Genomic DNA, 24807 nt, shown 5'->3' on the forward strand with positions numbered 1-24807 from the left:
TATAAAAAGAATCTGAAAAGAAGAAATGTTAGCTGAAGATAATGATTTTGACATAGAAGGACCTCATCTTACTGAGAACTGCAAATCCTTCTCTTGCTCCTCTGGTGGGAATAAAGTGAAAAGATAACTTATGGATTCTAAGCCTTCCAAGAACAAACTGCAGTACAATAACTGTGCTCAGCCCCAGGAAAGGCAGTGTCAAAACAGAAAGTACTGAAAGGATGTAATGAGATTTGCACTAGTGACAGGGGAGGGATATTCTGCTTTTTTCCCTCTGAAGTAAAGCAGAAAGAGATGAGCACCAACAGCTACAGCACCCAAATATTAGAATCTCAGATACGAGACTTATGATAATAGACTTATGATCTTGAAGTGCATGGTATGAATTAATTTGCAAATAAGCTCATCAAAGAAACCTCTTCTGAAATTTATGAATACTTTTATTGGTGCAGTCACGAACTTTTCAGATGTTAGTAAGGACATGTCTAAGTTGGTTTGATAGTGAAGTGTCCAATGAAAACAAACCACAATCAAAAATACCTATAATTTTCAACCACTGAATTAATTTTTATTTATAAAATAAGTAGAAATAATGTGGAGGAGAAATAAAATTACCTGAAAAATGTGGCATAACACACCAAACGGTGCATAGATGAAGTTGGGCTGAATGGCTGTAATCCCTTTGAGTCACAGTGACATGTTTGCGTGTACCAATGCATAAAGTTCTTTCTGTATGTTTTGAAAGTCAGTTATAGAAATTTGCCCCCTAATCTTTGGTTAAATGCATTAAATAAGTTGGAATATGCTGTTCACAAAACTTCACAGCTTACTAGGTGTAAGATGGCAATAATCTGCCAGGTGCTGAAATGTGCACCTGATTAAAAACCCAGTTTGGCAAAACACAACACTGGTTGAAATGCAGGAAAATGGGCAATAACAAGCAGCAATAATAGGCTAAGTCAGTCTGAGGCAAACTGTATTCACTGTCACTTTAGCTGCCAAAATATTTTCACCACTTTTCTATTTTGTATCAACAGAGGCAGAAAAATCGTGAGGCATTAAGTGAATCTATCCCTTCTCCATTAGGATACCACTTCACTTCCTTTTCTGACTTTTCTGTTCTTTTAGGACAAACATCTGCTTCCTCAAACTTCCCCTTCCTTGCCCAGATAACCTTGCTTGAAAACCAAAGCTGCTCATATACTTGTGAGACGAGCACACCACGGTGAAGCTGTGCTTGGGAGCCCTCCCATCTGTAACGAGGAAGCACCAAACAAACTGGACTCTGAAGCAGTCACACAGCTTCAATCACAAACCTGAATTTGGTATAAAAATAGCTGAAATCTAAAAGATGAACTTAAATTGGCTGGTAGACTAGGAGATTTTCTAAAAATAGAACCTAAACCATGAGAGATATTCAACATAATATTCTGAGTGAACAAAAGTTGGCAGATATGAGTGTTTTTTCTTTACTTTGTCTAAATCCATCATATAATTTGCTTTATACATTATACAGCACAAGATATGTCATAGATTACTGCATATTAACATGAGAAAAGCTGACAATCATCTGTACGTCAAAGGCAACTGACCTGTATTTTTCTCTCTAGTTCATTAACTTAGGTTAGAAGGCAGAAAATAATTCTGATCTCTCAGAAAAGGGAACTACAGAATGTTTGCATAGTTTAGTTCAGCCCAGGTAATGAAATCTTGTGGAAGTGTTACCTAGATCATCTTTAAATTCTTGAAATCAAGATACTTAGAACATTTGAAACTTTTATTAGTTTCCTCTGACTAAAGGTGAAATAAGTTAAAAGTTTAATACCAACTGAAGTTTGAATATCACCATTCACAAGGACTTATAAGAAGTATGAGACCAATAATAATGCTGCTAATTCTCTTACATTTAGGAGTACTGTTTCACTGAACAAAGTACTCACAGCAGAAAAAAAATAAAGAAGTAATGTCAGTGGCTCTAATGTCATATTGAACTTTTTATACACACTGGAGTAGATATCAAAGAATGGTCTTATTCTTCATAAAACTCTGCAATTCTACTGACATTTTTAATCTTAAAGTCTCATTATTAGCATAAGGCCAAAATCAAATATCTCCAGCTTGTTGATAGAAAATTTGGTCAATCAGAAACAGGTACAGAATAAATAAGTTGCCTTTGACCTATGCTAGTCCTCATCCAGGATCATACATTGCTTGCATAAAGCACAGAACCAAAAAAAGAAGAGAAAAATATAGAAAAAATAACAAAGAGAAGCAGAAAACCTGAGACTCAAAAAGTTATTTTGTGTGGGCTTCACGTAACCATTTTCAGAATTTTACAGTTCTAGAAACAGATTCTACTACCAAGACATACTAAGAAAAGAAAAGAGACCCTCCATACAACTAAGTTGCTCTTATAGCTTTCCTGGAAAACAATTCATCAGATGAAATTGAAAAATGTGTACTGCGTGCAAGTAAACAGCAAGTTAGCATCTTACCTGACCATGTTAGAGGTAAGTGAGTTAGAAGGGATGAGAGTGCTGGACATAAAGACTCTTAGGTGGTGTCAGAACAAGAAGGGCAGTCTGACAGCTATTCTGAGCACTGAGAGAATGTGATAGATGTTCTGTCCAGGGGAAAAAAACCTATGGGAGGAAGCATTGTTGAACAAAAGATTTCACATGTTGTGTCAGTTTCTGGGGACTCCCAGCCTCCATCAGTTTCTCAGAAGAGGCCATCACCAGTTTTGCAAACTTTGAAAAGAAATATTTCTCCACAATCTTCATTTTCTATTATCTCATTAAGCTGGTGTATTCATAAAGAACTCATCATCCCCAATGGCATAGAAAGCATTGGTGATGATGTCAGACAGCAGAAATGTGCTTGATGAACTTTCTGGACCTATCAGTCTAGACTGATTCTAACTCAGTTAAACAGAATGGATTTTAATTATCCAACAGACTCGAGCAAGATTATGCCAGGAAAATTAATGGATAGTCCAGAAAAATCTTGGTAAGAATTTTTTGTAGTTTCTGCTCTGCTACAGATGGATAATGTAGAATATTTGATTTTTAGGATCAGTCTTGTTTAGAAATAGAGACTACAAATGAACAAGTTACTACACACTTCTTATGTGAACTTGTTCAGTGGGCAAACACAAGGGATAACAAACAAGTATTCACAGAGATTCTCTAGCACTGATATAATTTTTACTCCTAAAACTTGCATGCAGAACTGCCTCAGTTGTGATGCAAATGTATTTTTGTTGTGATGAAGAAAGTTTGTCAAGTTACACTTATTATCACTTTTTTTTCATGCAGATACATTAAATTCCTTTTATACTAGTAACTGTATCCTAGGCTAAAACGGTGCTGTTTGTACAGAGAAGCCTGATGGGCAATCTTGGTCCTAAAGGAGAAGATGACAACTACGCTGAAGAGTTTCCTTTTACCCTTCCTTCAAGCAGCCGCCTCTGCTTTTTTCTTTATTCTCAGGATCCATGCTATTGTTAATGAGGCAACAGCATATGCAGAAATGGCTCTTCTATGGGATGCAGGTGTGAATGGCAAGAAACTGTGTTGAAAGAAAGATGCAACGCACAGTGATAAAGCAAAAACTCAACAAAGCTACTGAATTTGGAAATATTTGATCCCTTGAAGTTGTTTTTGACAAAGACATGAAAGTGTAGATTTACAGTAGAACAAGAAAACACAGACAGCAATAAAAACAGAAAAGAAAAAGAAAGTAAAAATTCCTGGGAAAATCTAACAAAGACAATAATTTATGAGTAACTATAGAAAAGTCCGTAACTCTGTATTTTTTACAGATTATAAGGTAAGCATATGCAGGACTCACTCAGAAAAGCATAAAATTAACATTTCACTGTCTTACTGATCCCTTGTATATATTATTGTTTATGGTTTATGGGTTATGATATAATTTTCAGCTTTGGATATCTTTTAAAGAACTACAGATTATTGGTCTGATTCTTAAACCATACCAAACAAAACAATTACTCTGTTATTTAAATGCAAAAAGTGAATATTACATGCTACTACTTCGAGCGAAATAAACAGGCATTTTGAGATATGTGTTTAAAACTATTAATTCTTGTAAGACTTCTAAGCAGGGTGATCTCAAACTGTCCAAACTAGTGATAGGGTTTAAAGTATCAGCAACAGAAGTGGAAAAAAAGAAAGGTAAATAAAACAAATTTATCCCAAACAATTCTGTTAAAAGAGTAGCAGGCATATGGAACAAGCTGTTTAGTAAGACAGCTGATTAAGATAGCATAAGTAAGCTTAAGAAACAGCTAGATATTCTTATGCAGAAAGTGGCTCAGATATCACAGCAAGAGACTATAAGGCTGAGATAACTAAAGTGGGACGTGCCTATTTTAGCACAAGACTTACTATCATATAACTTTTAAAGTTTGGGGGTTTTTTTCTGCTTTCCTTCCATTAAGGCCATTCCATAATCATTTCATTAATTATGAAATTAATTATATCTAATTTGCATTGTCTTTCTTATTTGTGAAAATGTTTAAAATCACTACTAGACAAAACTTGCTATCTGAATATATTTTCCTTGAAATCAACTATTTCAATAGTAAACTGACAGGCTCTATCATTCACTGCTTTCATCAATTTAATGAAAATCATAAAGTAAGATTGATTGCTTCCTATTCCATGCTGAAATCAGAAGACATCTTGTCTACAAAATTTTTTTCATAAAATTTCCTACTTCTCTCTTACTGAGAGAAGCACAATTGCTGTAGCACTACCAATCTACATTTTATCTCAGTATGGCCGTTTAATTTTCAACTATCTAGGCTGGAGTTGCTCAAAGCTGTCAGCAAAATACTGGTACAGCTAGCATTCTTATTACTGCCATGTGTAGAATTGGACACGTGACAATAATGCTTGGAATTACGTGAAGAATATGTCAAACTTAAACCTAACTCATTTTAAAATTAAGACTCTCACATCAAGATCCTGACTTTACAGCTAATCCAATAATTTTTCATTAATGTCAGAAGATTTAATAATTGTATTGTTTTAATAGCAGAAGAGAAAGTCTTTTAAATATCTTCAAACAACAATAATCAAGCATAGAACTTGGCTACAAAATAGTGAATTCCCATCCCTGCATACAACCCAGAATGATGACAGAACCACAACTTCTGATATTGCTTCAGGCATTGCTGGAGACAATTGTTTCTAGCAAGCTTTCCATCTCCTTTTCTGAGAAAACAATTTTTCTCTAAAGAAAAATTCAATTCTTTTTCTATCCTAATCACATATATTTCTTACCTTCCTTCAACTTGGCTTATGACTAGAGAAAGCAATTTTATTTCTCTTGTTTCAAAATAGAAAAATTACATTGGGCTAAGACCCCTAATCATACTAAGCTCGATGACAAGTAATCCTTGATTTTATTGGGAACACCACATAGCACCACATTTGTTAGTGCAATGACCTGAAATACCATAAGGTGCTCGATGCAGGTTCCGTTTTCATAATGTGACAATGATTTTATTACAGCACACTTGAGACGGAAGAGTTCATTCAAGTAAACAAATTTATATCATTACCATTTGTAATTATATTTGGGAGGAACAAAACAAATTTTTTTAAAAAAGGAAAAAGTAGTTTATCTCTCTATCCCCATTATTTTTTTTTCCTCAGTAAAGAAATTCACATAAACACCTACTGCTGTAGTTCGGTGGCTGACAATACCTAGCACCCACAATTCAATATGTGTTTACTAAGACCATAAGGAATTCATAGGAGCAGTTGGAATAAATTTCCTTGATGAATTGGGCACCTCATCCAGGTGTACTGACAAATGTAAATCTGCATGTAACAGTTTGAATTATATTGAAAATAAACCATGGGAAGAGTTGGCTTAATATGCTTACTAGACTGCATATATTTTGACCAGAATTGGGTTTGATGCTGCTGGACAAACTGCAGTATTACGAACACTGGCCATACAGTCCTTTTCTAAAAAAAAACCCACATTTTTAATCTGAGTACTAGATAGTTTCCCAGTGAAACTTTAAAAATTTTAAAGCTCTTTCATGGCTATACTCGTTAGATGGAAATTCAGAATTTTTGTCTTTTTATCACACAAAACTGAGAGAATAAGACACACGCTGAAATAGCTTCTTTAAAAAAAATCCTGCACTGCATCTTTATACAGATCAATGTCCAATTATAAGCAGAGAGTTGCTGTGGCAAAAGGTCAGGAAAAAATAATCTTTCTGGCATTTATTACTTGGAAAATAAGGTCACATATGAGGTCAACCTCCAAATGTATACAGAATAAATTATACTGCAGCATTCTAAATATTCTACACTGCAAAAATTATACTGCAATCTCAACATAATCAGAAAAATGAAGTTGAACATGCATTTCCTGATGATTGTACTACAGATCAGACTAAGCTAAGAGGCAAAAAATCCAGGTCCAATTAATCAACAACTACTAAAAAGCTTATACTATATTTCTGCTTAATTAGAAATATAACTTCTTATTAAGGCTGACTGATTTAATAATTTCTTAACTATCTTTAACAGTGAATCACCTTCCCCACAACAAAGTAAAATAATGGGAAACATACAAAATATTTAAAAATAATTAAATAGTGCACTTCTTTATTGCTTGCGGGGTAGAAGCAAAGCAAAAAGTCAGAGAATGCTAGAGTGCTTTACCTGCCTGATGCTTTAAAAAAAAAGAAATGTATCTTTTGAAATAGACCTCCTAATTAGATAAAACACATCTGGAAAAAAAAATGAATTGGACACAGTTTGAGGAAATAAATATGCTTGTTTGGCAGAATGAATGTTGGCAGAGAACATTGTCATTGTCCTGATAGAAGTAATTTTAGTTGTTTCACAGACACTCTTAATCTTTGGTATCTTCATGGGATGTGAATGAAAGTATACTGAAATTCAGATTGTATTAGCATTTGACACTTCTCACACTACTCTTAATTGTGAAATCAACACTACAAATAGGAAAATGCATCCATGAAATGAAAACATCTTCTGATTAATTTTTACTCTTGTCTTCTATCCAAAGCATTTTCTTTTCCTCTTGTCCAAACTACATGAGGAATGTAAATGACTGGCATTCTTTTATCTGTTGCAGTCATGTCTAGTTTGAATTTCCAAATCACACTTTGACAGAAGGACTGTATATAATAAATCACATGCAATGCCAGTGGAGATAGAATATATTCTAATCATTTTTAAAAGTACTAATTTTTTTTTTTTTTTTTATCTTCTTTGGACACTTGTGGTTTCATTTCATGTTCATTCTCAAAGATACTGTGTTCTTTGCTCTGGGCTAGTGACAAGATTTACTGTTTTCTGTGATAATATTATAAGTGGGCTATTCCTCCCTGATAACCCACAACTGCAATACTAATAGGTTGATAAAGATGGTTTAAAGTTTACGCTTTTGTAGGCATTGTAGGCTTCACTCACCTTGTTCAAGTGGCTGGCTTTTAGTTGAAGTAGTTTTCATCTTGAGTGCCTCCCTAACAGACATGTCACAGCAGGAGCCTTTGTTAGTGTCTTGGTCACTGTCAGCCTGATCACTGTCCCCATGCCCGCTGTCCCTCAAGCTGGCTCTTTCTGGATCCTTGAACGTGGAGCTACTGAAATATATATTAAAAAAAAAAAAAAAAAAAGAAAGAAAGAAAGAAAAGAGAGAGAGAGAGAGAGAGAGTTGTATTTACTTGTTCTAAGTTGAATTGTACTCTCTGGCAAAGCAATTTTGACAAGAATGTAAATGGGGAAGCCAAGAAAGTTATTTAATAGGCCTTACCTTTGAACAAACTGCTGCCTGCTGCCCATGTAATTGGGCTCTGCGGGAAAATTGTCTGTCTGTGAAAGAGAAGGAAAAAAATACGTATAGTTGTACACTGGACAAATCTCCTGCAGAGCAACAAGATTTCCTAGAGGAGAAATGATTAATAATTCAAAAATTCCCTTAATCTTCAGATTTGTACATTTTAATTAAATTGGAAAATGCTGGCATGTAATTATGTGCTCAGAACAATTAAATGATTCCGGTCCACAAATTACCTGCTAAAGTAAACAATGAGGCTACAATAAGTGGCATTCTCTGTTAGTAACCTGACAGATGACACTGTTTATGCTTTTTCATTAGATAGATATTAAGACTGATGGTTATTGAAAATGAGAGAAAAAAATGCTTTTGCATATTAAAAAAGTGAATTATTCAATAATACTAATTTTTAATCATAATTACATCATCTACTGGGATTCTGAAGCTCTTGCTGCTGTAATGCAGCTCTGTATACTGCTATATTACGCTTGAATTGAAAAAATAAACAAAAAATCAAGAAAATTTATGGCTGATTAGCTGTGGGGTTTCTCAGATGCTACTGGAAAAATGCAAGTATGAAAATATTTGGATTTTCTCTCTTTAATTTTCATCAGTATTAATAGCTATGTCAGAATAATGAGAACCACACATGCAAACAAGAACATTAAATGATCACTGTCGACAAGTAGTTTTTAAAAAAAGATACTTTCATTAAGCCTGTCGTGTATATTTTTAGCAGCATGAGCCAAGTAACTGTAGAAGCAGAAGTATTAAAAGGATCCAGACCAACATGGAGTCCTGCCAAAGGGAACTGAATTCCCCTTGTATCATTAGCTGAAGTTCTTTGGGAGAAAGAGAGACTGCATCATTCAGAAAACTCCGCATACTGTACATTCACGCACGTCACTTCTTCTTGCAGCTGACCTAGCGACAGAGCTTCTACTGTTTTCTGCATCACTTCACATCACACCACTATGCTTCGCAGCAGCTCCGGCTTTCGCAGCAGCATCCAGCGGATCGGGATCCGTAACACAGGCAGCACTCAATTAATGAAGCTGAGGGCCCAAGGTTTAGTGTCACATAGCAAGTGTTTACACAAGTCTGACTGATCTCTTAGATATTTAGGAATCCCTGCCACTCCCTGCACATTTTTTTATCTTTGTTTTGGTTTTATCAGTAGGAAAAATTAGAAATTAGGAATTAGAAATACTTGCTACTACTTTCATGGTTGGAATATTTGAGCTTGGAAAAGAGTCAAAGAGTTTTATCCAAAATTTAAGTCACTGCTGTTTGCAGCAGAAATTCGGTAGACACCTGTTACTCCCAAGGGACTTGTGAAATAAATGTGCTTGTATACCATGGACGTCTTTTGTGTTTTAGAGAAGGGATGGAAAATATAGAACCATCTTCCGTTCAGCATGTATGTCAATGTACACTCTACTTTCTTCCAGTTTCTAAATCCTTCCATTTAAAAAATAAGATTTTAACCCACATTATGTTCACATCCATCCTAGCTTTAGTATATGCAATTAGAGTAAAAGTTCATCTTCACATTTAGTATTTGTCAAGTCAGAAAAACAAACACTGAAAACAAAACAAAAAAAAAAACAAAAAAAAAACAAAAAAAAAAAAAAAAAAAAAAAAAAAAAAACAAAAAAAAAAAGAAGGAGGTGTAAATATTAAGTATTTCAGCATTTTTATCTGTATCTCTCCAATGCAGCACATCATATTTCGGAAGCAGCTCTAATTCTGCTGTTTCTTTTCTTCTCACAAGTTTTAAGCTCCTATCTCTCTTTTGTGCAGCAACCCTACCTATATACACTCATATACAATCATTCTGACACTGACAGAGTCCAGTACTTATCAACCTGAACAAACATTTAAAACTGCAGAACTCATGTCTGTTTTCTATGTCTAATATCTCAAATAGAGATATCCAGGAAAACTGACCTTATGCTTTTACTTACGTAAGACATCTGTCTCCTCCTAAACACAGCTGCTACCAGAATCAACATTCCCATTTTTTGTGATACTGGAAGTCAAAATGCCTGCTATAAACTGCCTTATTCTCTGCCATTAAAAAAGTCAGACTTTTGCTCTGGAAATAGTTATAGCTCCTCCTTTTTGATGGTGCTAAGAACTTAACTATAAACTGGACTACTGTAGGAACCAGTCATACTTTTTGTCTCAGCATTTTCATAGCAAAAAAGCATTTCACACATCCTGGATGAGCCAATAGACAGATTTTAAAATAGAAGCTATGACCACATCTTAGCTGCTGAGAAATTCTGTATTTATGGTAATCATTAATGACCTTTAACTAGATAGTAATTTGACCAATTACCTTCATACTGTATTTTGCCACAATACAATGAATTGGGTGCCATGGTGCAGCAAGTTCATTATTACAAAAGAACAAATTTAAGTACTTGATGATCATATACAGACACAGAGCTTGGAGTTGAATACTGTTCTTTCTGCTCTAAAAGCATTAGTCCTTCTATGAATTATGAAGGTATGATGCTTATGTGGAGATGTAACAGCACTCTGAGATACAGGCAGCAAAGGGAGAACTGTTTCATGTATGAAAATATTTATTAAAAATTGTGATAATTAAAAAGAATTTCATTTTAAGGCTTGGCAGCTTGGAGGAATCTTAGAAATGTAAACATCTGCTTCATGATGGATGAGAGAGACGAATGTCTAACATGTCTAACTCCCTTAAAACCTTTTCTTTTTTTTGTAATCTCAATTGAAGTGAGAGGTCATATACTTAAAATTTTTACACTTTAATGTTTATGGAAGTGATATTACACATTCCAGCTCATGCATTAATCATACTTCTTTACATTGCATAGCTGTAACTCTAAGACACTAATGCTATTTTAAAAATCTCAAAAACCTCTTGTTCTTCTCTGGATATACAGCCCTTTCTAGGACATCAAAATCACCAAGCCTCTGAACCTTCAGTTTTAAGGTAGGTTGCAGCTCACCTGCAGAAAGCCACTCTAAGCTAATCAGCTAAGATCCCTCAATGTGCTTTAGAGAAATACAAAATATCCCATTTGGTCATCTAGTGTTAGGTACATAATACTCCTGGGGAGTATTATAGCCATAGGGTAATCTAGACAACCAGCAAGATGTGCAGTGCAATAGCTAAAGCTAAGTAAGATGCATCATGTCAGAAGTGAATGGCATGGAATTGCAGTCTCTTCATAAATAAAAAAAAATATCCAAATGACAGCATCATTAAACTCCTGAAGAATAAAATAAAACAAACTCCACCCTCACTCTCACCCTCCTCCCAAAAAAAAATCTCCAAGAACAATCCATCTCTAAAAGTTACCAGAGTTAAACAGTAAAGAAACATTTTCTATCTCTGTGATTCAAGGCTGAGGGCTGGAGTACCAATTAGGTCAGCAGCTACCACAGCACAGGTTCTCCAATAGCAGGACCAGAGAACCAGTTAGATACCAGAGAACTATAGTCTGTGATGTCAACCTAACTGTCCAAAGCTGCCTTAGAGGAGTGGTCCTGGTTTTACAGCTCATTTTCACAGCTTAGTGGAACTAGCTCATTTCCAAGGAGAGTATGCTGTTAAACCATTCAACAGATATTGTTTTCTGACAGCTGCTACAACAGACCTTTTCAAATACTTCCTTCTATCTGTTCTAATATGTGGCTCTAGATTAAATGTGAAATTTTAGGAACACTGTCATTAGTGTAATGTTGCAGAAAAATGTCAGGATTTCTGTACACACATTTGATACAGTTTTCTCAGAAGATTAAGCTCATTTTAAAAAGCCATTTAAAAAGAGGTCAGAATGCATAGGAACCTTTCAAAAGCTGCCATCATTTAAAAAGAAAGGGTTACTACCATTCAGAAAATATCATACAGTTTGATTTTGTTACCTTTTACTTCAGTGAGTTGAGGAGAAGGAAAATAAAAGAAGAGACAAATTAAACCTGTGCAAAATACAGTTTTCATAGAATCATAGAACAGTTTGGGTTGGAAGAGACTTTAAATATCATCTAGTTCCACACACCCTTCCCCCATCATGGGCAGGGATACCTTCCACTAGCTCAGGCTGCTCGAGGACCCACCCAGCTTGGCGCTGACTGCCTCCAGGTATGGGACACCAACTTCTTGGGGCAACATGAGTTGGTTGGATTTACTGGTATGGAATTTCAAATGCAATGATATAATTGCTAAAGTCTAATAATGGGACTTTGAAAATCATTAACTGGCCAGTGTTTGCACGAAAAACACGTAGAATATCTTTCCAAGTGCCATCAGCTGTCTACAAAACCACTCATTCTATTAACCTCTCAGGGCTTGTATATTATGACCACACGAGGACCTAGATAAACTAAAATTGTCACTAAGTATAGCTCTCACATGGTATATTTCGAATACTGAATTTTATAGACTCAGAAATAAAACCATTCAAAAGTTTGAAAGTCAACTGTTAAGTTTCTACTAATTAATTCTGGAATGGCTATGGTATCCAAAAGTTTAATTTAGAGAAAGGAAAATGAAAAATTATAGCCAAGAACAGAGCATGAGAAACAAATTCTTCACAGGATCCATTAACCTTAAATAAACTCATAAGAAAAAAAAAAAAGAAGTAAAAACCTAATCACTGGAAACAGTTTGAACTAGCCTGGGCCAAGCATTATACAATGAATTATGGAGAATATTTTTAGCAATGGGCTATATTAATCTCATCCCTTTTTTATTTTTTCATAAATTCATGTTCATAAGGTATATGTGTTTACTTCTGTTGAAATATTATGCTATTTTTATAAATAGAAAGAAGTTCTACTGTGGGTCTGCACACACTATTTTTTTTTAATTTGAGATTAAAATTACAGCACTATATTAATCAATCAGATTTCAAAAATTCTACTATTGCCCAGTAAGAGAACAGCAGACGACTTAAAAAGGCTTTTGCTTTCAAGAATTCCTGCAAGAAGCAGACTGTCTCTTAAAAATTAGAGGTTCCTAGCTATTTTTTTCTTTCTTTTTATTTTTTAATAATTTTTTTAATCACAATTTTGAAGATTTCTAGCCATATTTCGTGTATTCCATACTGTTTGAATAAAATTAGAGAATTTTTTTTAAAGAGTGTGAAATTCAACAGGTCTGTCTAACAAAAAAGATTTTTTAATCAATGGCTACAAAGAAAAAGAGTAAGTGAGAAAAAGAAGATGGGGAGAGAGAAAGAAATTCAATATTTAAGTATTCGTGATAAATTATGTCCAGAAATAATTGTCATATAAGGGAAAGATGTACGCTAAAATTTGAAAAAAAAGGACTTAGGCATTAATCAGATTTAAGAATATTAGACAGCCAGAATATTCATAATTTTTTTCTCAGAATTAAAACAAGAAGTATCACATTTTCTGAAATGATTTAATGCAACTCCATTTTATGTAGGTATTCATACCTGGAACAATAATAAAGCAAAATGTCTTTGCTGACTCTAAATTCTTTTTAATTAAACATTAAACACAAAAATGAAATGAAACATCTCTCACCTTTATCAGACTGCCACTTAATATCTAACTCAAGCATTTTCTGTGCCTTTTCTTGAAAAGCTGAATTCCAAGTATTCACCCTTCCCCCATGAAACAAAGATTTTATATAATGGCAATCTCTTCTGGAGGCAAAAGAATTGTATTCTGCCAAATCGAGTTTTGAAAGAGCAGACAATTGTCTTCATTTTGTTAGGAACAGTGTGGGTTCAACATAGTACAATTTTTCACAAAGACTTCTCAGTACAAGACTGCCAGTGAGTGTGTATACTTAGCCTGAAATAGGAGTTTTTGGTTCCACAAGATTTACTTCATTAAGAAAATTCATTATCCCAATAGCAAAAACAAACAACAACAAAAACAAAAACTGGCCATAAACCTCTCATAAGTTATTCTATCTTTTTCAAGAAAAAAATTAAATAGGCTATTTTAAAAAATATTATCCTACTATGTGCTCTCCACTCTCATCCCTTTGAAAATGTTTTTGAGGTATAATTTTTATGACGTGTACATATTTGGGAAGTTTCACACTTACTGCAAATGTGTATTTTGGTGTTAAAAGTCCTACAGCGTGTTTATGTGAATTTCTGACATATGTATCATTCTTCAAAAGCACATTGAAAACACAGGCCAGTAAAAACAGTCAAATGCACAAGGCAATACCATTCACAAAGCTGCTTTACTCTTTATTAAAGAGTGTTGGTGGTGGCTGGTGTTTTCTCTTTCTCTTGGAATGAGAAAAGCAAAACTGTGACAGGAACAAGTCCTGAGCTCTTCAGTCAATTGCACAGTGACTTCTGAAAAGGGACTCTCTGAAGACAGACACTACCATCCTTTCCTGTAAGCAAAGGAATGAAGATCTCCCTGTTTAAATGCCTAATCCGTGCACTGTTTTCTCTTACCAAGTACCTTATTTGTTACCAAAATAAATTACTGATTTATTGGTTAAGCTGTCATACTAAGGTATTGTAGATTATTTCAGTTGTTTGTACTACTGGCTTAATGAAACCAACTACATCTTAAATTTTTACAAGAGTTTGTTCTGCAATGCACAAGACACAAAAGATGACAGAAGCCTGGACTGTGGGAATTTAACACAGTGCAAGGATTAGAAATCACAAGGCCCAGAACAGGGTTCTTCTCATCTCACTGATGATTGCACCAAGTCAGAAGACTGAAAAAGCTAAAAAGGTCACTACAGAATGACATATTTTTAAGTGATCCTGGTAAAAAAAGGAGACCTGAGTGACATTCAAAAGACGAGGTGAGACCAGACCCTGATCAGAATTTTTGATATGAAATAAAAGATTTAAGCATTTCAGGAATAAGTTTGTCTCTTTGTCGGCACGGATGTCAGCTCAACAGAAGCCTTCAGCTCCTCTGCCATTGCAGGATGTGTGTTTAACGTCAGACTTCTCTCTCTAAGAAAGATATGACAAAGAAAAACTATGGAAGCTGAACCCAAAACTTTCTCCTACTGAAAAAGGAATCAAGATTTTCCAGACCAAACTCCATATTGCTGGATTTTTTATAAAAGTTTCAGATTTCTGAGCCTTATTTTATTTTTCACTGGAGAAACACGAAATGTAATGAAATTAGCATGATCTCAGAAGAAAATGTGGAAAGTTGTCAGATGAGATTAGGAAAAAGGAATTATAATATGAGCTCTTAAGTCAAACTACTTTTTGGAGGAGATGCAAGATAAGAATGTAGGAAGAGGTGCCAAACATCACAACACATAAAGAGCTCAAGCTGAAAGTACAATAGCACTATCACAGCGTCAATAAATAAGCATAATGAAATTCATGACACATTATTGCATTGCTCTGCACTGCCGCTATTCATTTAAAAATGATGAACACATTTAAAATAATTCACAACTTGTCAAATGCCTGTGAGCAGTGCAGTTAGACTGGTGCCATAAGAGGCATTCATAAAGGCCTTACAAGAGACTTCATACAACTTATACCAAAAGTAAAAATGGAAGTATGGGAAGACAGAACAATAACTACACCTGAATCTGCTAACACAGTTGCATCCAATATATTTACACTGCTCACCAATGATATGTACTTACTGAAGCTACTCTGTCAATAAAAACCACATTAAGAACCTTTTGAAAGAGCTTCCCTGTCAATTAGGCTGTAGATACATTCTATCGCTCCAGTTTTCCTGTCAATTTAATATACTGGATCATATTAACAGTACTGGCTTGTCAATAAGGCAAATCCGAATCCTATTAATAGAGTTACAGTGCCAATATAATCGGCTTCCCATTTATCGAGCTTCCCAGTATTTGGGAAAGCTGTGAAATGGGATTATAAGGTTAGGTTACATACATCTGTCTCTATATTACATAAATATTTCAGGAATTCTATCCTGTTGTGTAAAGAAGTACATGTAATCACTTTTTTCCATTACAAAAGGTTCAGATGACACAATAGTATAATAGTTTGCCATTGCTGAGAAAACATTAAATTATCCTCATTTATCACATTGTTTCCTGCTTTCACTAAGTAAAACTGCTATTTTATAAGACAGTCTACTTGTGTGCCACACATATAGAACTGCTAAGAGACGTATGCACTTCACCCCACCCGCACAAGATAGTACCTGCTTCAGAAAATAAAAGGAAAGAGACAAAACACATTTTGGAAACAAAATACAAAGCACTCCACAGTTTCAATCTGTATTTAGCCCTTGTGCCGTGCTAGATAATCTTTGTGGAAATGAAACATGTAAGTATAATTCTAGTGTAACAGAAACCCCCAGAAATAATTAATAAGAGATATTAGTCCATGCATTAAAAAATAGTAGAAGTTCAGCAAATCTTCTATTTAATAGAATCCTTAATGAAGTTGAACATTAGTTGCTTTTAACTACATTCAGTATGAAATAACTACTTTCACTGGATTAGCAGAACATACAACAGACCGTTAAACCTGATTATATTAAAAAAAAAATAAAAAGAAAAAAGTAATTGCATTAAAATATACTGGGTATTCTCTTATCAAATTAACTCTCTAGGTCTGACTTGAAAATATGGATTTAAAAAACATGGTTCAAAAATGACAGTTAAAGGTCAATGAATCAAGCTGCCCATTATATTTTCTGGTAGCAGATGGGTGCAATGAAACCTAATGATTGAATTTGAAACGCTTTAATGCTCCTTTTATCTTTGGCTCCCACCATGTTGAGTCAACCTTAGTATTCCTAACAGATACTATGTTTACTGCATAACAGACTCAATTACAATTAGCTAACTAGAATGAAATCTGCACTTACTGCAATATCCAGTTTATTCTAAGAATATCATACCATGAACTCAAAATAACAATACATATAGGAGTGTATCTTTGATAGCATTTTTAGGTTGGGTTTTTTTTTTTTGATTTTTCATGTTAAATATGAAGTCTGGAAATTAGAGGAAGATTTAAATCAAAATTAAAGGAAAAAATTTTTAAATGGTGCCTTGAAATTTAAGGATATGATCAAAGTATTTGTTTAGAATTTAAAAGTGTTTAGAACCCTTTTTTTCTGCATGAAAACAACCATATCTTTTCTGACCTCCCTTCTTTCTTTCCTTCCTTCCCTCTTTTATTTTTTTTTTCTTTCTTTCTTTCTTACACATTCTACAGTGCAATTTTGATCTCCTGGCACTTTTTTTTTGAGACACATCTGAAAGCTGTTACTCAGCAGGAATTCCCAGTGAAGCCAGTAAGTGTAGTGAAATTTGTCCAATTCTTACCACTGCTTATTTCCTGTTTCTAAGAGCAACATAACCCGAGTGTTTTCTGAAAAGATAAAAGCTTATAAACATTGCAGTACTGGGTGGTGGAGAAGTAGAACAAATTATGGCCTTTTAACACTGTTAAACTGTTTTGTACTTATCATATTTAGTAAGGAGAAAGCAGAGACACTGGATATTTAAAATCTGTTAACTTTGTGTTAACATCTATCCAGTATGTTTACCTTTTTCTGTCCAACCCATACTCCCACTGAAGGCAACAATAAAACTCCCACAAGCCATGACCTGAGGTCCAGTGAAATCAATGGATGTTTTCAAACTGGTTTCAATAGCCCTTGGATCAGTCTGCTTACTTCAATTACAGGCGAAGTGAGTCTTTACATAGTGTGCTACATTCCCACAGATACATATGTTGTATGCTGAAGAAAGTTGCATTTAAACAGATTTGTAATGGCAGTGATGGGGAAAGGTGATTAGCTAGGCAGCAAACACTGTATGTGGCACAAAATTCCAGTTCTGTGTTTCTTCCCTACAGAGTGAAAGAAATTAGCAACAAAGATGGAGCAGGATTTGGTTCTGAAACCACACTGCCTGCACAGAAAACACACACAAAGAGGAACACTGAAGCTTTCTTCCTAGGTGACGATCAGAAAAAAGGGGTAAATCTAGATCACCTCCTTTCCTTTAAAGCTGCCACCTTATCCCTTTTCTCTTTCTAAAAACCTGCACAAGAAAAGGAATTATGCCCTTAAATTCCCTAGGAATTCAGAAGAAAATCACAGATAATAAAACTTACTTTATAACTTTCTGTCTAATTTCATATTTAGGTCATGCAAATCTTTATATCAACTTTTTGTTAAAAATACCCAACAAGGTATTCTCTAAACATTTTGTGACAAGATACAAAGCCCTACTTTCACACAAATACCTTTGCATAATTATTTCCTCTAAGCACTAGGAAAAGACACACCACTAAATATGCTGCCAAAATAATGGCTGAATTTATGACAGAATAGTAGATCATCAAGCTTTACAGACTCACATGGCCATGCAAGGAGATGTTCCACAGCAAAATGGTGATGAGTTGATTTATTATTTGTGACATAAGATAAATAATTTAGGCTTGCACAAACTTAGGAAGAGGTTCTGGCCCTAAATATATTTTAAAGTCATAACAGTCATGTGTCTATGATGAGGTACCTCATAAAATGGAAAGTTTGATAGAATACACCATTACACCACGAGTATAGTAGCAATGGTCAAGTAGACTTGGACAGAAAATATAAGGCTTTTCTGATATAGGGCTGTGTGTATGAATCCACAACTCTGTCACTTTAGTGTTAACCTACTGCAATGTCTTCTGATAGGACTCTATATTAAACTGATTCAGAACAAACAAAACAAAAAATAGTTACCATTCTTTATAGGATCACCTCATCTAGGACACAACACCAACTTATCTGAGGATTGCCACTGGTAACCTCTAACTTCATAGGTTTTTAAAGACTGACTTTGACCTGTAAATTCTTAAGACTGGAAGAAAATGTTCTGGATTGCCTTCTCATTATGGCTTGCCATATCAAGACTCTGAAATCAGATTTTTCTGTAAAAGTAAGAAGATTCATATAAGATATGGTCTCTGCAAAGATTACAGGGTTAGATAAAGTCATCTTTCTGTTCCGAACTAGTGTTGGTTTGTTAATATCTAGGACACTGTTGCAAGTTTCACCAGGGATAGAGTGACTGAACATGAATGCTAATATTTGACTGAGAGGTTGGTTAGAACACAGGGATTAAATTATGGACTTTCTCTCTATCTAATTAGCAGGATGCTCACCCAGTATGTGAGCACTTTTTTTCAAAGTGGAATGCATTGAACATCAACTGAAGGATGCATATATATTTTAATTTTAAAATTTTATTTATGACCTCTCAAAGAAAATAGTTAATGAAACCTTCTCTAAATAATGTCCACATCACAAAAATCCCCAAGTTGACATTCAAAGGCATGTGTATGTGGAAGCTTCTTTCAAAGTGGGAAAAGAATTGAAAACACTCTTGGTGCAGTTCAAGAAATTTCAAACAAAAGCTCATGCAAAAAGTAAAAAAAATAAGATTGTTCATGCTACTCTTCCTGAATAGTCAAACCAGATCATGTGTAACACAGACTGATGCTGCTCCCTGCAGGTGGATCATGAGCCCACATGAAGCCACACCAACGTCCAACTTCACTGGAATTAAACATGGAGTTAGGTGCTTAGCTGCAAAGAGTGATCTCCAGGAGCGCAGCCTTTGAGTGCAATTCTTTTAGGCATATGCCCTCAAAACTTGTTTTCAGGTAGAAAAAACTCACTAGAAGATGAATTATTTCCATGGGAATTTGTTCATTTACACAATTTCAGGCCATCTTAGTTTACTGGTGTTTCATGGCATTGTGCTATTGGGAATAAAACAAAAGCTATAAAATACTAAGGAACCACCATATTTTTCAGTTCACATGCAGCTTTACTAATGTCTTGATAAATTCCTAAAAATAATTAAACTTTAGTTTGTTTGGTATTGTTATTTAAATCTTTTGAGGCGCGAGGCAAACTAAACTATGCTAAGATCAACAGCAAAATCACTCACTTTACATGAAAATAGAATTAGTATCGTGCTCCTAGAATGCTGTGTGTCGCACTTCAGCACAGGGACTTTACAAGGTAGTGGTATAGCACCGTATTCCTAAAGGTTTATAGCATTGTTTCTTTAACCTTAACCACAGGATAATAAACAGCAACAATATAATGATAGTCCAAGCTACCAGTAACCTTAAGAATGTGCAAGGAATAGACTGGCAGGAATTAATCTGCCATTTTCATATATCTGCCCAAGGGAAGTATTGTAATTGCAAAAATTTACTCTGAGACTGCTGAGACTCATAGTAATTATGTTTCTTTTTTAACAGAAATAGCCACAGGTAGTAACAAATTGGGTTTTGAGATGGGGAACTGGGCATGCATTCTAACCCAAATTACTATGTAACTGTCTTTAATATAAAACACTATAGAAAATCCAAAACTTAAATCAGAACAAAAACTTTCCCTTAAAAAAGTCTTCTCCTCCCATGGCTATTCAACATGTGTGCCTATTTCTTCATTCACAGATATCAGCAAGACCAGTATGACTGCAAGTAATTATCTAAATATCTTTGTCATTGTTAACCACAATTCCTGAAGCTTGCATTTGTTTACTAGAAAAAGTTTCCTCTTACTTTACCAGTAGATCATAATTAGAAATCCAGATACTCATTCCTAAGTTTCCTTTGCCAGTATCAGGGGATGAAGAAAAGACAATGTGTGGTCTACATATATTTTAAATGAACTGAAATTAAAGTTTTCTTCAAAATTTTGAAAACCTGTTTGAAATAAATGAGCCCAGGAAAGTACTTAAAATTAATTATTCCATGCTTGAAGGAATTATTATTTTGTTACCATCACATCGCTGCAATAATAAGAGGTATACTTTTGGGAAAGATCATATATGTGGCAGCCAATGAATAAATAATAAAATAAATTGATACAGTTGCTTCTTCCCCTTCCAATACTATAGCCTGTTAGACCTGCAAAGAAGCTACATGTGGTTTAAATAGACAAAATACATGTACAGATTTAGACAAAATGAAGACTGTATATTAAAAGAAATAACAGAAAAATCTGGTTTTCACCTCCTTTTCACCCAACAGCTACAAAGCTGACTGATGTATTTCTTGCCTTAGAGCCATGAGATGCAAATTATCATGTGTTTTTAATAACTAACACGGTCCATGGAATCAGTTAAGTGTGGTTTCTTTTCACATGTTGCATGACTTATACCTCCTTTTAATCATCACTCTCAATCCTGAAGTTTGATAGCAGGATTCCATCATTAAGTGGAAAATGAGGTCCTTCCTTACCCATACTCTTGCCTCAGGAAAAAAATGACAACATCATTTGTCTCTAAACTTGATGCTTTCTAGTTTGCAGCAAAAGGTGCAGGTTGACAGCATCTTCCAAAACACTGCTACACACTTCTGTACAGATCATACACAATATAAAAAAAAAAAAATTAGATGCACATTGCTCATTAATAATGTCTTTTTTCCTTCTAGATGGTTCTTTTGATTTCATTCTTCTCTCTTTTCTGTGTATATCCACATATGCTTTTATACACACAGTTACATTATCTGGCCTGTATCCTAGAAATAGAATGGTTTCTAAGGCTTTGTCGTTGTCATTTTAAAAAGGCATTTAATTCCATTATTTCCCAAGCACTCTAAATTCCACTGTATTCTTATTGACATTTGATCCACTGAAACGATGAAGGGATCACAAAAGAACACACTTGGTACTTTACAGCTGTGGCTGGATAATCTGGCTCATGATCATCAAAGCAGGATTGTTTTTATGATCTTCAAATCTGCATATCAAATTACTCAAGTCCATGCAAGAAAGCAAGACATCAGGACTATCTCAACAGAATACGAGAAAATGTAGTTGAAGGCTAAGTGAAATGAACAGCTTTTGCAGCTTTGCAGTGATCTTAAAGCAAAGGAGAGAAGCAACAGGGAGCAGTTCAGGTAACACAGACTAACAGATTCTGGGCTGAATTCTGCACATGCTTATGCACATCAGCCACTCCTGTAAATCATCTATTTAATTAGATGGCTCTATTGACCTAAGTTAAAATGATCACCGATTAAGTGTTTTAAGGATCCTGCCCTGAAAGAAGTAATATTAATTTAATTATACATATATATGTATATTTCCACAGGCCTCAAAATTACTTATGCACTGACTAAGGATATGTTTTTTTTCTAGATTTGCACAAAAAAAGCACTTTGGACTCTGCTGGTTGTCACTCAAGTGCTGAATCTGAGGTACATTGTTAAAACAATGTTCTTTTCTTTGTTACCTTTAAAATTTTATAGAATTTAAATATTTTCATTAAGAATTAATGAACATTTGTTTAGCCCACTTCAGCTTACTTTTTTTTTAAAACTGACTTGTAGCTAAACAATCATAAGTGGTTGCTTAGCAATCAGCAGAGTGAGACAGAAATATAGTAAGTAAAGAAACTGACTGACATGTTCTCTCTTTGAATCATAGTATTCAGTAAAAACAACAGAAGAACACCTAGAGAAGTTTAAAACCAAATTGTCTTAATAAAAGAATACAAAAAACTGTCTTTAGAAACAAATTATGCATTTAAATCTACAAATTGTGATTCACATGTCTGTCGCTATAAACAATTCCTGTAGCTATTATTAAAAATACATTAAAATCCTTCAAATGTTCATGAAACCATTATTTACCTTTTGTTTTAATTCAATTGTCAACTGTGCTTCCAGTGATTTTAAAAACAGTATATATCTACAAAGCAAGCAAGAGTTTACAGCTTTGAAGACTTGAAATTGATTTTTAATGCACCAGCTTTCAAACACTACAAAGGCTGCTCTCTGCTGATAAAGACAGTAAACAAGAAATTGTCCTTTAAATGTTCCCTTTAATGTTTTTCTTTAATTAAAAATCAATCAAAAAACATTGCCACATAAAAAATTTAAAATTAAGACATTAAAAAATGCTTTATGTTTTTGACACACAAACGCATTCAAAGAATAAAAACTTATGAGGTTACTTTTGTTTACTTGCATTAGTTTAGACTTTTTTTGCACTGCAAACATTGCTAATCAAAAAATAAAAGCATATAAAAGTAGTTTATCACTTAGCTCTTTTGATAAAGTGGAAATGTTAAAAATATGATGAAATTAAACCAGAAATTATAAAAGTACTAAAGTAAAATACTTTTTAAATACCTTTAGTTTATTTTAATATATTCCTATCCTCTAATCAGACCAAACATTATTTATGTAGATTAGTTACATATAGACTCTTATTTATCTAACCTGTATCTATTCTTTGATCACGAAGCTTGTTAACTTAAATGGTCTTTTATTCTTATGATTGGTTTTCCCATAATTATGCAGTTTAGCTGCCTGCTTTTTTAAATAAATATATGCACACACACCAATCATATTCAACAGTGTTATGCTGGATGCTCAATGAACTGTAAGAGCTAGTTCAGTACAATAAAACTGTCTGGAAGTGTTCCAGGGCAAGGAGTGGAAATACCAGTAATCACAGTGTCACTAGAACTAGTACAGGCGATGCACACGTGTCGGACATACATCAGTAAATGGTCTGAACCACTCTCTGAAAATAATTCTTCATGACTATCATTGCAAGAACCTACAATGCATCGATTAGAAGTCCCACTCATACATCTGAAATTATGCATTTGTATCTCACGACAAGACTTTTCCCTTCCCCTTTGGAGTTCTCCTTTGGCAGGCCATGGAGACTGCAACACAAAGCCACCCAGCAGGGAACAGGATGAGATTAGGAACTTTTCTGTTATGGGTTAAGGCATTTTATGAATGTGAGAAATTCTGATCTGATACATGTGCCACAAAGCCAGTAGAAAGGTCTGTGGCTAAAAAAAAATATCTTAATTTGAAGGACTTAACATGCCTAGATTGCTCATAACTTATTACATTGAAAATAGACCAGTATGGGACTGCTTGTCTTGAGCGCTGGAAAAGGAGATATACCCTCACTGAATCAAAGTGAGATACAAATTGATCTTTATACTGTTCATCTGTACAAATAACACTAATAATTGGCAGGAATTATGCAGTTATATCTTTATATGTAGAGGGACTCCTGAATTTTGAAGACAAAAAAAAAGAGATCTCTTCTCATGTCAAGCAAGTGGGTGAATTGATCTGATATCCTTTCTGTACAGGTAATACCACTACCTAGTGGAAGCAAACCAGTAAGAGAAAGAGATTGTTCTTGTGTAACCTTATTAACAAGGAAACGTATCAGCAGCCTTTGGGATTTAGATAGAAAATATATGACTGCTCAAGAAGGTTGTTTAAAGCACTGCCTAATATTCTAATTAACAGGGACATCTGTAAGAATTTGCTTGTTCTTGAATGTAGTACTTAATACTGAGTATTTTATCCAAAATGCTTAATAATTTACTTTTTTAGTTTCTCATAGGATTTACAGTAATTAATCCAGAATCATCTTCTGTTAAAAAAAAAAAAATGTCTACAGCAGACTGAAAAACAGAAATTTCACTATGACATAAATTAGTAGAGCTTAGAATGCACACTGGAGAAGAGTGGTGGCAGCTGCACATTACTCTGTTTCTTCTCATCAACAAAAGCAGTGACTAGTTAATATCCTTGATGCTCCCTTAAAAACTTAGCAAATAAAACACTTAAACTCAGGGAACTTTTTTTCCCAGTCATCTTGCCACTCTCCCTGGTACCTTTTTCTATTTCTTTTCTTTTTCCTCTTTTTTTCTATTAAGGCAAGAGCCTGCAGTCCCCTGAGAGTTTTACTTGTTTCCTGTATTTTTGAACCCTTTAGCATTAATTTTAGCACTTCTCTTACGGCTGAAGTAGCCATACAATTGAAAGCATGAAGCTCTTAGGCTATCTGCTGCAAAATTTGTCCCAACTGCTCTACACTGACCTTTTGGCATCAAAGGATTGCTTCTATATTTCAAAGATAAAAACAGAGCTGTGTTTCTGCTCTGGTCAACAAATCATTGTTTAAGTTCTCATCACTGATTTT

At 34.4% G+C, this 24807-nt stretch overlaps 1 protein-coding gene across 3 annotated transcripts in view; it reads right to left on the bottom strand.

The window, feature by feature from the left end:
• Positions 1–24807, bottom strand: part of PCDH17 (protocadherin 17) — an 87334-nt gene that overhangs the window by 52909 nt on the left and 9618 nt on the right. For 2 of the 3 annotated variants that reach the window (XM_069009511.1, XM_069009530.1), the window contains exons 2-3: positions 7834–7892; positions 7491–7663 (exon numbers count right to left, since the gene is read on the bottom strand). In XM_069009511.1, the coding sequence (XP_068865612.1) occupies positions 7491–7663; positions 7834–7892 (232 nt within the window). The remainder of the gene's footprint in view (positions 1–7490; positions 7664–7833; positions 7893–24807) is intronic. The other variant, XM_069009519.1, reaches the window with a different exon arrangement.

The sequence above is a fragment of the Aphelocoma coerulescens genome, chromosome 1 (assembly GCF_041296385.1).
Source record: "Aphelocoma coerulescens isolate FSJ_1873_10779 chromosome 1, UR_Acoe_1.0, whole genome shotgun sequence".
Lineage (NCBI taxonomy): Eukaryota > Metazoa > Chordata > Aves > Passeriformes > Corvidae > Aphelocoma > Aphelocoma coerulescens.